This window comes from Leucopleurus acutus, assembly GCF_964270905.1.
Source record: "Leucopleurus acutus genome assembly, chromosome: 4".
NCBI lineage: Eukaryota > Metazoa > Chordata > Mammalia > Artiodactyla > Delphinidae > Leucopleurus > Leucopleurus acutus.
Window position 1 is genome coordinate 134324223 of NC_139146.1, and position 15838 is coordinate 134340060.

The window sequence follows — 15838 nt, forward strand, 5'->3', positions numbered from 1 at the left end:
CACCAACAGTGTAGTGTTCCCTTTTCTCCACACCCTCTCCAGCATTTATTATTTGTAGACTTTTTGATGATGGCCATTCTGACTGGTGTGAGATGATACCCCATTGTGGTTTTGACTTGCATTTCTCTAATAATTAGCAGTATTGAGCATCTTTTCATGTGATTGACCATCTGTGTGTCTTCTTTGGAGAAATGTCTATTTAGATATTCTGCCCATTTTTTGATTGGTTTTTTTTTTCTGATATTGAGCTGTATGAGCTATCTATATATTTTGGAGATTAATCCCTTGTCAGTCACACTGTTTGCAGATATTTTCTCGCATTCTGTAGGTTGTCTTTTTCATTTTGTTTATGGTTTCCTTTGCTGTGCAAACACTTTTAAGATTAATTAGGTCACATCTGTTTATTTTTGTTTTTATTTCTATTACTCTAGGAGATGGATCCAAAAAGATATTGCTGTGATTTGTGTCAAAGAGTGTTCTGCCTATGTTATCCTCTAAGAGTTTTATAGTATCTGGCCTTACATTTAGGTCTTTAATCCATTTTCAGTTTATTTTTGTTTATGGTGTTAGAGAATTTTCTAATTTCATTCTTTACATGTAGCTGTCCAGTTTTCCCAGCACCACTTATTGAAGAGACTGTCTTTTCTCCATTGTATGGTCTTGCCTCCTTTGTTGTAGGTGTGTGGGTTTGTTTCTGGGCTTTCTATCCTGTTCCATTGATCTATAAGTCTGTTTTTGTGCCAGTACCATACTATTTTGATTACTGTAGCTTTGTAGTGTAGTCTGATGCCAGGGAGCCTGATTCTTCCAGCTCCATTTTTCTTTCTCAAGATTGTTTGGTGATTCAGGGTCTTTTGTGTTTCCCTACAAATTTTAAGATTTTTTTTTGCTCTAGAGCTGTGAAAAATGCCATTGGTAATTTGATAAGGATTGCATTGAATCTGTAGATTGCCTTGGGCAGTATGGTCATTTTAACAATATTGATTCTTCCAATTCAAGAACGCAGTATATCTTTCAATCTGTGTCATCTTTGATTTCTTTCATCAGTATCTTATAGTTTTCACAGTACAGGTCTTTTGCCTCCTTCGGGAGGTTTATTCCTAAGTATTTTATTCTTTTTGATGCAATGGTAAATGGGTTTGTTTCCTTAATTTCTCTTTCTGATCTTTCATTGTTAGTTTATAGAAATGCAACTGATTTCTCTGTGTTAATTTTGTATCCTGCAACTTTACAGAATTCACTGATAAGCTCTAGTAGTTTTCTGGTAGCATATTTAGGATTTTCTATGTATCTGTCATCTGCAAACAGTGACACTTTTACTGTCATAAATGGATGTTGAATTTTATCAAAAGCTTCTCCTGCATCTATTGAGATGATCATATGGTTTTTATTCTTTAGTTTGTTAATGTGGTGTATCAAACTGCTTGATTTGCGGAAATTGAAAAATCCTTGTATCTCTGTGATAAATTCCACTTGATCATGGTGTATGATCCTTTTAATGTTTGTTGGATTCAGTTTGATAGTATTTTGTTGAGGATTTTTGCATCTAAGTTCATCAGTGATATTGGTGTGTAATTTTCTTTCTTTGTGGTATCTTTGTCTGGTTTTGGTATCAGGGTAATGCTGGCCTCATAGAATGAGCCTGGGAGTGTTCCTTCCTGTGCAATTTTTTTGTAATAGTTCAGAAGGATAGATGTTAACTCTTCTCTAAAAGTTTGATAGAATTTGCCTGTGAAGCCATATGGTCCTGGGTTTTTGTTTGTTGGGAGTTTTAAAATCACAGATTAAATTTCAGTACTTGTAATTGGTCTGTTCATATTTTCTATTTCTTCCTGGTTCAGTCTTGGGAGATTGTACCTTTCTAAGAATTTGTCCATTTCTTCTATGTCCATTTTATTGGCATACAGTTGCTTGTAGTAGTCTCTTATTGTCCTTTGTACTTCTGTGGTGTCTGTTGTTAACTTCTCCTTTTTCATTTCTAATTTTGTTCATTCAGTCCCTGTCCCTGTTTTTTCTTGATGAGTCTGGCTAAAGGGTTATCAGTTTTGTTTATCTTTTCAAAGAACCAGCTTTTAGTTTCATTGATCTTTGCTATTTTTTTCTTTGTTTCCATTTCATTTATTTCTGCTCTGATCTTTATGATATTTTTCCTTCTACTAACTTCGGGTTTTTTTTTTGCTCTCCTTTCTCTAGTTGCTTTAGCTGTAAGGTTAGGTTATTTGTTCGCCAGTTTTCTTGTTTCTTTTTTCTTTCTTTTTTTTTTTTTGTGGTATGCGGGCCTCTCACTGTTGTGGCCTCTCCCGTTGTGGAGCACAGGCTCTGGACATGCAGGCTCAGCGGCCATGGCTCACGGGCCCAGCCACTCTGCGGCATGTGGGATCTTCCCAGACCGGGGCACGAACCCGTGTCCCCTGCATCGGCAGGCGGACTCTGAACCACTGCGCCACCAGGGAAGCCCAGTTTTCTTGTTTCTTGAGGTAAGCTTGTATCACTATACGCTTCCCTCTTAGAACTGCTTTTGCTGTGTCCCATTGGTTTTGGATCATTGTGTTTTCATTTTTATCTCTCTCTCTCTCTCTCTCTCTCTCTCTATATATATATATATATATATATATATATATGTATATATTTTGCAGTATGCGGGCCTCTCAGTGTTGTGGCCTCTCCCGTTGCGGAGCACAGGCTCTGGACACGCAGGCTCAGCGGCCATGGCTCACGGGCCTAGCCACTCCGCGGCATGTGGGATCTTCCTGGACCGGGACATGAACCCGTGTCCCTGCATCGGCAGGCGGACTCTCAACCACTGCGCCACCAGGGAAGCCCTATCTCTAGGTATTTTTTGATTTCCTCTTTGATTTCTTCAGTGATCCATTGGTTGTTTAGTAGCATATTGTTTAGCCTCCACGTGTTTGTGTTTTTTACAGTTTTTTTCTTGTAGTTGATTTTCACTCATAGTGTTGTGGTCTGAAAAGATGCTTGATATGATTTCAGTTTTCTTAAATTTACCAAGGCTTGCTTTGTGGCCCAGCATGTGATCTACCTGGAGAATATTCTATGTACACTAGAAAAGAATGTGTATTCTGCTGCTTTCATGTGGAATGCTCTATAAATATCACTTAAGTCCACCTGGTCTAATGTGTCATTTAAGGCCTGTGTTTCCTTTATTTGTTTTCTTTTCTGGATGATCTTTCAATTGATGTAAGTGGGTTGTTAAAGTCCCCCACTATTATTGTGTTACTGTCAATTTCACCTTTTATGGCTATTAGCATTTACCTTATATACTGAGGTGCTCCTATGTTGGGTGCATATATATTTACAATTTTTATATCTTCTTCTTGAATTGATCCCTTGATCATTACATAATGTCCTTCTTTTTCTCCTGTAACAGTCTTTATTTTAAAGTCTATTTTGTATGATATGAGTATTACTACTCTAGCTTTCTTTGATTTCCATTTGCATGGAATACGTTTTCCATCACCTTACTTTCAGTCTGTATGTGTCTCTACATCTGAAGTGGGTGTCTTGTAGACAGCAATATATATGGGTCTTGTGTTTTTATCCATTCAGCCAGTCTGTCTTTTGGTTGGAGCACTTAATCCATTTACATTTGAGGTAATTATTGATATACACGTTCTTAATGCCATTTTGTTAATGGTTTTGGATTTGTTTTTGTAGATCTTTTTCCTTCCTTTCCTCTTTTGTTATCTTGCCTTGTGATTTGATGACTATTTTTAGAGTTGTGTTTGGATTCCATTTTCTTTTTTGCGTGTATATCTATTATAGATTTTTGGTTTGTGGTTACCATGAGGTTTTGATACAGCAGTGTCTATATATACATGATTATTCTAAGTGGCTGATCTCTTAATTTCAAATGCATTTAAAATATCCTGCATTTGTACTCTCCTGATCTCATGATTACTGGTTTTGATGTATTTGTGTGTGGATGATTTCCTACCTTTACTGTATATTTACCTTTACTGGTGAGCTTTCCCATTTCATACTTTTCTCGTTTCTAGTTGTGGCATTTTCTTTTCCACCTATAGAAGTTCCTTTAGCATTTGTTGTAAAGCTGGTTTGGTGGTGCTGAATTCTTTTAACTTTTGCTTGTATGTAAAGCTTTTGATTTCTCCATCGAATCTGAAAGAGAGCCTTGCTGGGTAGAGTATTCTTGGTTATAGGTTTTTTGCTTTTATCACTTAAAAAAAATCATGTCACTCTCTTCTGGCCTGCAGAGTTTCTGCTGAAAAATCAGCTGATATCCTTATGGGGATGAACTTGTATGTTATTTGTTGCTTCTCCCTTGTTGCTTTTAATATTTTCTCTTTGTCTTTAATTGTTGTCAGTTTGATTATTATGTTTCTTGGTTTCTCCTTGGGCTAACCTGCCTGGCACTCTCTGCACTTCTGGACTTGGATGACTGTTTCTTTTCCCATGTTAGGCAAGTTTTCATCTGTTATCTCTTCACATATTTTCTCAGGCCCTTTCTTTCTCTCTTGTCCTTCTGGGACCCCTATAATGCAAATATTGGTGCATTTATTGTTGTCTCAGAAGTCTCTTAAACTGTCCTCATTTCTTTTCATTCTTTTTTCTTTATTTTGTTCCATGGCAGTGATTTCCCCCATTCTGTCTTCCAGCTCAGTTATTCACTCTTCTGCCTCATTTATTTTGCTGTTGATTCCTTCTAGTGTATTTTTCATTTCAATTATTGTATTCTTCAACTCTGCTTGGTTGTTCTTTATATTTTCTAATTCTTTGTTAATAATTTCTTGTAACTTCTCACTCTGTGCATTCATTGTTTTCCTGAGATCTTGGATCATCATTACATTCAGTACTCTGAACTCTTTCTTGGGTAGACTGCCTATCTTTACTTAGTTGTTCTTCTGGGGTTTTATCTTGTTCCTTCATCTAGAACAGATTCCTTTGCCATCTCATTTTGTCTAAATTTCTGTGTTTGCAGACTCAGTTCCGCAGGATGCAGGATTGTAGTATTCTTGCTTCTGGTGTCTGTCTCCTGGTGGGTGAGGTTGGTCTACAGGCTTGTGCAGGCTTCCTGGTGGGAGAAGTTGGTGCCTGTCCACTGGTAGGTGGAGCTGGGTCTTGGCAGTCTGATGAGCAGGGCCATGTCAAGGGGTGTGTCTAGAGGCAGCTGTGGGCTCAGGAAATTTTTAGGTGGCTGGTCTGCTGATAGGTGGGGCTGTGTTCCCACCCTGTTGGTTGTTTGACCTGAGGTGTCCCAGCACTGGAGTCTACAGGCTGTTGGGTGGGGCCAGGTCTTCATGCTGATGACACAAGCAAGACGTCTGCCTCCTCAAGTCCACATAGCTGAACTTTCCCTGAAATCTCTACCACCAGTGTCCACATCCCCAGGGAGAGTCATAGTCACACCCCGCCTCCCCAGGAGACACTCCAAGACCAGCAGGTAGGTCCAGCCCAGGCTCCCATGAAAACTCTGCTTTTGCCCTGTGTCCTGGTATGTGTGAGACTTTGTGTGCACTCTCCAAAAGTGGGGTCTCTGTTTCCCCCAGTCCTGTGGAGCTCCTGCAATCAAGCCCCACTGGCCTTCAAAGCCAAATACTCTGTGGGCTCCTCCTAATGCCAGACCCCCAGGCTGGGGAGCCTGACGTGGGGCTCAGAGCTCTCACTCCTGTGGGAGAATTTCTGTGATATAATTTTCTCCAGTTTGTGGATTGCCCACCTAGGGAGTACGGGATTTGATTATATCACAAGTGCGCCTCTCCTACCATCTTGTGGCTTCTTCTTTATATCCTTGGATGAAGACTATCTTTTTTGGCAGGTTCCAGTCTTTTTTATTGATTGCTGTTCAGCAGTTGTGATTTTGGTGTGCTCGTGAGAGGAAGTGAGCCCAACATCCTTCTACTCTGCCATCTTGTCCCAAGCTCCTCTCAGTTAGTTCTTATTCCATCCCTGGTATAGCCAGAAACTCGGGTCATGAGGACTGAGTGAAGTACAGTCAGGACTCCAGCACTATTTCTCTACAATTCTATTGCTTTGCTTTGCTTTGCCCTCCTTTGTGTGTAGGCTTTGTCTTCAAGGTGACATCCTTCACTACTGAAAGAAGACCATGAGCAGCAACAATGGCAACATGCTTTCTGGTTCCCTTCCAGTGGAAGAGAGTCATTGTGTTAACTTCAATTCAAATTTCCTTGCTTTCACTTTAACCTGTTAGTTACAAGATCACATTATCCAAGGTTTAACCTTATTCCTGTAGATTATGTTACTAAGTTATTAATCATAGTTAACATTTCCTAATAAGTTTTCCTAAGATGTGAAGAACTTATCCATTACTTCAGGACTATTTAGTTTTAGAAATCTAAACTTATTAGAAAAAACAGAGGGTAAAAATATATACAAAGTACAACACTTATGAGATAAGATGCCATATATATATTATTTTCTCTGAAATATTCATTTAAAAAGCTCTCTTTGTATAGTGCATATTATGTGAAGTGCATAATCATAGGAAAATATATACCAGGAATGAAGAACTGGAACTAAGAATACAACATCAAAATGGTGATTTATATTAAGAAAGATATGTGTACTGGACAGATTATGCCAATTATGTTTTCCTTAAACTGTGCTGGGCACACAATAAGCATTCAATCCCCTTTTAAAAGAGGTAGCAAAAAGTTTTTGAAGAGGTAGTCTATGAAAATATATCTGCTTTTGTAAATAACATTATCATAAAAAGAATGGAACTAAATGACAAAGAACATTATGGATCTGAGGTTAAGACTTACTTTCGAAATATTTTTGTTCTTTCCAAATGTGAGTTAAAAATATAATAGGCCTTCTGAACTTGCCACAAAGTCCCACAATACCTCTAGACATTATGAGAGATCTTTACTTCTACATCCAAAGGATTCTTCTGGAAACTTAAAGTATGGAAACGAAAGTCAGGGATCTCTAACAAACACAATGCTGCCCTGTTTCTCTGATTATTCAGCTGGAAGAGAAGTGATGGGAAGATACTTGGGGAATGAGCTACCTTCCTTTCTCCAACATGAGCTATGTAAATGTCATGAGTCAGAGGTGCACAGGCATTTTCTTAGTGGATGGGTTACAAGGGCTTACATATCCAACATCATCACATGTATTTTCTTCTTTGTATATCTCTCTGGAAAAAAATTCTACTTTTCTCAATGTGTCAATAAACATCCTTGAAAGAATAGACTTAGATTTCTAGTTTTTTATTTTTGTTAGTGAGGCCTAATGTGTTCTTCTCAGCAGCAATGAGCAGCTTCATTTAAACTGATTACCTTAGGCTGAACTAAAGAGAAACAGTAGTTCTCTAGTCAGCCTTCAGTCAGACCTTATATGCAAGAGTCAGAGGAAAGTACAAGGGTTAGGAATATGGGAGAAAGAAAAGACCTAATACGACAATCAAATAAAGCTGCATGAAAGCAATGGAGATGCTAATTACTGAGGAATAAAATGATCCTTAGCAATCCTTAGTATTAGCTTATTGAAAAGGGTCAGTTAGATGAGTTTTTGAATGAAGTGTCTCATTATTCTGGTTCCAAATCTTCCATAGGTATAAATACTTTAAATTCAGCAAATAAGAAGAGCGATCAAGATGGCATAGTAGTAGGACATGGAGGTCACCTCCTCCCAAAAATACATCAAAAATATATCAACATGTGGGACTATTCTCACAGAACATCTACTGCATGCTAGCAGACCTCAGACTTCCAAAAGGGCAAGAAAATCTCCATGTAACCAGGTAGGACAAAAGACAAAGGAAAAAAAAAAAAAGGGAATCAGGATGGGACCTGTGGCCCTGGGAGTGAGCTGTGAAAGAGGAAAGGTTCCTGCACCCTGGGAAGTCCTCTCACTGGTGGGGAGATCAGCCTGGATGGAGGAGGAGCTTTGGAGCCTCGGAGGAGAGTGCAGCAACCTGTTTTTGGGAGGCAAAATGGAGAGAGACGAACAGATTGTCAGTGCTGCTGCCCTGCGATCCCCAGCCTGAGATGCATGTCTGCTGGTGCAGACGGGGGCTCGGTGCTGAAGCTCAGGCTTCAGAGGTCAGGCCCAGGGAGAGGACTGGGCTCGGCTGTGAGGAGACAGCCTGAAAGGGCTGGAGTGTGATGTGGCTGTAACCGAGCGTGCAAGCGGACGAATCCTTGGCCTGCCGTAGAGGTGAGGCGCCATTGCTGGGGGGCGGGCGAGGGGAGGGCCTGGCCCTGCCACAGGCGACTCTTTCCCCATGTGCGCACTCTCAGGTGACAGGACACTGCTGTCACGAGCCCTGGGGGTGGGTGTGAGCTGCTGCCACCAATGCACACCACTGCTGAAATATTAGGGAGCAGGTGCCAACTGCTATCTCTGCCGTTGCAGGCTCTGGAGCACGTGTGAGCTGCCGCCACTGAGAGATCTGGGCGTGTGTGCCAGCCGTTGCCACCACTGTTGTGGGATCTAGGAGCGTGCACAAGCCTCTGCTGTTGAGATCTGGGAGTGCGTACTGGCCACCACTGCCCTGTTGAGGGCTCTGGGAGGGTGCACGAGCCACCACATCTGTGTATCCCCTATCAAGGGGATAACAGCCAGCACACGCTGAGGAAAAAGGTGGCAGGCATCCATACTAAAAAGAGCCCTTGCGCCCAAAATAATAAACCTACCCAAGGTGCACAGGGACACTCCCACGTATAAATAGCTTTCCAAGACCACAGTAGATAACTGTTTCTCCTAAACTCAGGGTAAGAGAAATATAAGTAAAATGAAGAAGCAGAGGAACCACTCCCACTTAAAAGACCAAGAGAATTCCCCTGAAAGAACAACGAAAGAGACCTCTTCAGTCTAATAGACACCAAGTTTAAAGAGGAGATAATGAAAATACTAAAGGAATTAGAAAGGCTGTCGACAGAAATGCAGATTACTTTAAAAAGGAACTAGAAAATAGGAGGAGGAGCCAAGGAAAATTAGAAAATTCATTTGCAGAAGCAAAAGCTGAACTAAAGGCAATGAACAGCAGTAAGAATGAAGTAAGAATGAAGAATGAGTAAATGATCTGGAAGATAGAATAATGGAAATCACCCAGTCAGAACAGCAGACAGAAAGCCAAATGAAAGCAGTATGAGAGACCTATGGGATAATTAAAAGCCTGCCAATCTATGCATAATAGGGATTCCAGAAGGAGAAGAAGGAGAAAAGGGGATTGAAAATGTATTTGAAGAAATTATGGCTGAAAACTTCTCAAACGTAAAGAAGGAAACAGATATCCAGGTACAGGAAGCACAGGGTTCCAAAGAAGATGAACCCAAACAGACGTACACCAAGACATATTATAATTAAAATGGCAAATGTTAAAGAAAGGATTCTAAAGGCAGCAAGAGAAAAACAAGGTTAATTACAAGGGAACCCCCATAGGGCTATCAGCTGATTTTTCTACAGAAATGTTACAGGCCAGAAGAGAATGGCAAAATATATTCAAAGTCTTGAAAGGGAAAAGTCTGCAACCGAGAATACTCCACCCAGCAAGATTACCGTTTAAAATAGAAAGAGATAAGGAATTTCTTAGAAAAGCAAAAACTAAAAGAATACAGCAATACTAAACCTATCCTAAAAGAAATATTGAAAGGATTTCTCTAAATAGAAAAGAGGCAAGAAGCTATAGGAAAGAGGAAATCACAATAGGAAAGTAAATCACTTAAATGAGCCAGTATACAGATTAAAAAGAAAAAAAAAATCTATTTGTGAAAGTGATGATAACCACAAGGAACAGCAAAAGGATGAACATGAAGCTGTAAAAGAGGACATCAAAATCACAAAATGTGGGGGAGGAGAGAAAGAAAATTTAGATTCTTTTTTTGGTTTTAATTTTAAAGAATGCATTTGAGCCTATATGACTACCAGTCTAAGGCAAAGTAGATGTAGGAAGGGGTTAACATACTTGAAAAACAGGGTAACCAAAACAAATCAAAAACATACAATAAAGTCACAAACACCAAAGAGAAGAGAACATAAGTATAATCCAAAAAAAAAAAAAAATCAAATCACAAAAGGAAAAGCAAAAAAGAAAAAGGGACAAGGAAGAAATATAAAAACAACAGGAAAACAAGGTTTAAAATAGTAATAAATACATATCAATAATTACCTTAAATGTCAATGGACTAAATGATCCAATCAAAAGACATAAGAGTGGCAGATTGGATTAAAAAAACAAGAGCCTATAATATGCTGCCTACAAGAGAGTCACTTTAGGGCAAAGGACACACATAGATTGAAAGTAAGGGGATGGAGAAAGATATTTCACGCAAACATAAATGACAAGAAAGTAGGGGTCGCAATGCTCATATTAGACAAAATAGACTTTAAAACAAAGGCCATAAAGAAAGATAAGGACACTATAACATGATAAAAGTATCAATACAGGAAGAGGATTTTACACAACCAGTGGTATTCATCCCATGTTCACAAGTATGGTTCAACATATGCAAATCAATGTGATACACCACATCAACAAAAGACAAAAACCACACAATCATCTCAACAGATGCAGAAAAAACATTTGACAAAATTCTACATCCATTCATGATAAAAACTCTTATTAAAGTAGATATAGAAGGAACATATCTCAACATAATAAAAGCTATTTATGACAAACCCAGAGCCAATATAACACTCAACGGTGAAAAGGTGAAAGCCTTCCCACTAAAATCAACACAACATGATAAAGATGCCCACTCGCACCACTTTTATTCAACATACTACTGAAGTCCTAGCCACAGCACTCAGGCAAGAAAAATAAATAAAAGGTATCCAAATTGGAAGGGAAGAGGTAAAACTGTCATTACATGCAGATGACATGATACTATATATAGAAACCCCTCAAGATTCCACACAAAAACTACTAGAACTGATAAACAAATTCAGCAAGGTAGCAGGATACAAGATTAACATACAGAAATCAGTTGCATTTCTTTACACTAACAATGAAATATCAGAAAGGGAATGTAAAATAAGACTACCTTTTATAATTGCACCAAAAAAAAAAAAAGTACTTAGGAATAAACCTGGCTAAGAAGGCAAAAGACTTAAATGCTGAGAACTGTGAAACATTAATAAAGGAAACTAAAGGTGATTCAAAGAAATGGAAAGGTATCCCACGCTCTTGGATTGGAAGAATTAATATTGTTAAATGGCCATACTGCCCAAAACAATCTACAGATTTAATGAGATCCCTAACAAATTACCCATGACATTTTTCACAGAACTAGAATAATCCTAAAATTTGTATGGAACCATAAAAGACCCAGAATTGCCAAAGCAATCCTGAGGAAAAAGAACGAAGATGGAGGCATAACCCTCCCAGACCTCAGATAATACTACAAAGCTACAGTAATCACAGCAGCATGGTACTGGCACAAAAACAGACATACAGATACATGGGACAGAATAGCGAGCCCCAAAATAAACCCACACACCTATGGACAATTAATCTTAGACAAAGGAGGCAAGAATATACAATAGGAAAAAAGACAGTCTCTTCAGCAAGGGGTGCTGGGAAAGCTGGACAGCCGCATGTAAATCAGTGAAGTTAGAACACACCCCGACACTATGCATAAAAATAGACTCAAATGGCTTAAAGACTTAAACATAAGACATGACACCATAAAACTCCTAGAAGAGATAATAAGCAAAACATTCTCTGACAGAAATTGTACCAATGTTTTCTTAGGTCAGTCTCCCAAGGCAATAGAAATAAAAACGAAAATAAACAAATGAGATCTAATGAAATTTACAAAGGAAACCATAAACAAAATGAAAAGACAACCTACGGAATGGAAGAAAATATTTGCAAACTATGTGACCGACAAGGGCTTAATTTCCAAAATATACAAACAGCTCATACAACTCAATAACAAAGAAACAACTCAATAGAAAAATGGCCAGAAGACCTAAATAGACATTCTTCAAAGACACACAGATAACCAATAGGCACATGAAAAGATGCTCAACATCACTAATTATTAGACAAATACAAATCAAAACTACAATGAGGTACCAACTCACACCAGTCAGAATGGCCATCACTAAAAACTCTACAAATAACAAATGCTGGAGAGACTGTGGAGAAAAAGGAACTCTCCTACACTGTTGGCGGGAATGTAAGTTGGTGCAGCCACTATGGAAAACAGTATGAAGGTTCCTCAAAAAGCTAAAAATAGAATTACCATATGATCTAGCAATCCCACTCCTGGGCATATATCCAGACAAAACTATAATTCAAAAAGATACATGCACCCCTATGTTCATAGCAGCACTATTCACAATAGCCAAGACATAGAAACAATGTAAATGTCCATCAACAAATGAATGGATAAAGAAGATGTGGTACATATACACAATGGAATACTACTCAGCCATAAAAAAGAATGAAATAATGCCATTTGCAGCAACATGGATGGAACTATAGATTACCATACTAAGTGAAATAAGTCAGAAAGAGAAAGACAATATATCACTTATACATGGAATCTAAAATATGACACAAAGGAACATATCTACAAAACAGAAACAGACACACAGACATAGAGAACAGACTTGTGGTTGCAAAGGCGGAGGAGGGGCATGGGAGGGATGGACTGGGAGTTTGGGGTTAGCAGGTACAAACTATAACATATAGAAGGGATAAACGACAAGGTCCTACTGTATAGCACAGGGAACTGTATTCAATATTCTGAGCTAAGCCAAAATGGAAAAGAATATAATAAAGAATGTATATATATGTATAATTGAATCACTTTGCTGTACAACAGAAATTAGCACAGCATTGTAAATCAACTATACTTCAATTAAAAAAATTCACATACAGAGTGAAGTAAGAGAAAAACTAATACCGTATGCTAACACATATATATGGAATCTAAAAAAAAAAATGGTTCTGTTGAACCTAGGGGCAGGACAGGAATAAAGACACAAACGTAGAGAATGGACTTGAGGACATGGGGAAGGGGAAGGATAAGCTGGGACAAAGTGAGAGAGTGGCATGGACGTATATACGCTACCAAATGTAAAATAGTTAGCTAGTGGGAAGCAGCCACATAGCACAGGGAGATCAGCTTCATGCTTTGTGTCCACCTAGAGGGGTGGGAGGGAGACCAAGAAGGAGGAGATATGGGGATATATGTATATGTATAGTTGATTCACTCTGCTATACAGCAGAAACTAACACACCATTGTAAAGCAGTTATACTCCAATAAAAATGTTTAAAAAAAAAGGAAAAAATTAACAATTTTCTCTAAAATAAATAAAAGTTCAGCAAATAATTAATGTTACTATATTTTTAATCTTAAAAGGAAATCTTTAATTTCCAGTCTTTGGTAATGGTATGAAGTTATCTAAATATGCTCAGTATTATTATATAACTAGAGTTTCATCTTTCTCTTATCATTTTGAAAATTCAATATGTATTACCTTGACACATAAAAATCTTTGAATGACTTGCTATTTTCATAGATAAAACTTTGTGTAGGTCTAATTGTCTTTATGGAAGTTTCTAGTAGAAGCAGCTGAGCCCACTATCAACCCACCAAGTATTACATGACTTTACCAATTTCAATAGATGCTAAGACTGATATAGTCTGACTATAAATCATTATCTAGCCAGTGGATAACTGAACGCATAGCTTAGACATTCATTATTAGAACAATAGGACATCCAGAGGAAAGACAGTTGATAAAAAAAACTTTCTGGTTCAGTGATTTATAGGCAAGAGAAGTCTCAATTCTGCAAAAGAATTTCCAGTTTTTAACTAATCCAGTCAGTTTTCCTAATCTTCCTGGTGACTAGAAACAGGTTAGGAGTGGGAAGTAGTAGAATGAAGATGAGGAGTTCTGTTTTTAACCACTGCCATTAAAAGCTTGGGAAAAAGATAAACCCCAAATCACCAAAGAACATTCTTTCCTTAAAATGTTTTCAAAATAAATATGTGACCAATCTTCAGAACAATGTACACCATGGATAAGTTAAAACTTTTAGGAATGGGGACAATTGGGATAACTTCTAAATACTGTATAATCAAGACCCAGGAGAAGTGACTTGTTTCCAGTTTCCTGGCAAAAGAAAATGTGGGACCACAGGGGCTGACATTTCGACATTTTATCTGAAACTGTGAAACAGAAACAACTGTGCAAAACGCATGACTCAAACGAGAAAAAACAAAAAAACCCACAAATGTATAACTCTAAAAATATGTGATCAATGTTTAATATTCTGAGGATTAAGTAACAAAATCGAAAAAATTTTTTTACTTGACTAGGTTGATTTCCTCTGAATTCTTCTAAGAGTTAAAAACAAACTATTACACTTATTGATTTAGAACCATCAGATTTTACTTCAGGAAAATCTAATACCTTTCAAAAGGTTATAATTTTAACATTAGCACAAAAAATTACTTCCTAACATTTCATTTGTAAAAAACTTTTCCGCAGCCAAAGATTCCTATTTTTGAATTACAGTACTGCAAGGCACATACAGAACTCACCTCCTTCAAAACACACAGAAGATATACTCCCTGAAATAGAATTTTTAAAATCCTCAAACAATTAGAAACACTACAAAGTTAGCAATTTTTAGGTAAAAATGTGGCTCCTACAGGATCATGCACCTTTCTTAAAATCAATTCAGCACATATGTATAAATAATCCTTTTTTAAAACATTTGTACTTGAAATGTAGATACAGTGATGCTGAAGACAGCACTGAACAAACCTGAAAAGTACTACAGCTCGATAAAGTTTATGTTATTGCCTTCATGAGAGACTATATCATCTCTAGTATTCTCACAGACTTGAATTTAATAATGGGGTAACTACACAGGAAATGAAAGATTTTCTTTCTTTCCTTACTAACAATATTTCCTTCACCTCTAACACCAATTCTTTTATAAAGGATGCTAAATGAAATCTATCTTTTGTTCAGTAAAACTGAGGACAGGACCATTTAATTGCCTCTACTAAATTTAATGCAGCTTAATTAGGGACCAGGTACATATTTGCCTCTGAAAATTTTTGGTCAAGCATGTCTAACCATAAAAGAAAATGGAATTTTAAGAGGTAGATTTTTTCCCAATGATGCATTTTGTTAATAAACGTTTTGTCAACAAAATAAAAACAAGCACTATGTTTTCTTGTATAACGGTCTAATGAAAAGAAAAATAAAAGATAGATACGATATTTGTTACAGTCTGACATTTAAACAGTCATAGTATTGGATGTTTTGTGACCAGTGTATTTTGGACTCTCTCAGCATCAAAATACGAGTCTGCCAACTGTATTAAACCCTCCTCCACCCCCACCACCAGTTGGTCCACAGCTTCCTGGTGGATCATTGTCGTCAAATCCATTGGGCCGAAATGAACAGGATGCAGATGCAGCTTGTAGGGCCCGGGCTCGAGCATTCAGCTCTTGTTCCTAAAATTAAAAATTGTTTTTATGAAATTAAAATTCTAAATACAGTGGATGGGTATCACCTACACAAATATTTTTAAATTGCCTTAATCCTTAATAAGCATCCTTCAAATCTCAGTAACTTTAAAAATATTGATTACACTAGTCTTTACCAAATCTTACTAAAGTCGAGTACCTAATCACAGATGGAGTGAACAAGGTAGAGAGCAAAATCCTAGTATAACTCTACAGAATGACAGATCCTAAAGGCCATTCTCTTTCAGTACCCTCCTTTACAGAAGATGAAACTGAAGCTCCACAGTCTTAAAATTTCTCTACAGAAATATCACAGTTGTTGCAACACTCATCACCATATACAAGAATGGATTTCTTTTCTAATACACAGAACACAGGATTCAAAGGTTAC

General features: G+C 37.7%; 1 protein-coding gene across 1 annotated transcript in view; it reads right to left on the reverse strand.

The window, feature by feature from the left end:
* Positions 1–14201: 14201 nt before the first annotated feature.
* Positions 14202–15838, reverse strand: part of USP38 (ubiquitin specific peptidase 38) — a 34291-nt gene continuing 32654 nt past the window's right edge. The window contains exon 10 of the mRNA XM_082838391.1: positions 14202–15435. Within this exon, the coding sequence (XP_082694517.1) occupies positions 15274–15435 (162 nt within the window). The 3' untranslated portion in view covers positions 14202–15273. The remainder of the gene's footprint in view (positions 15436–15838) is intronic.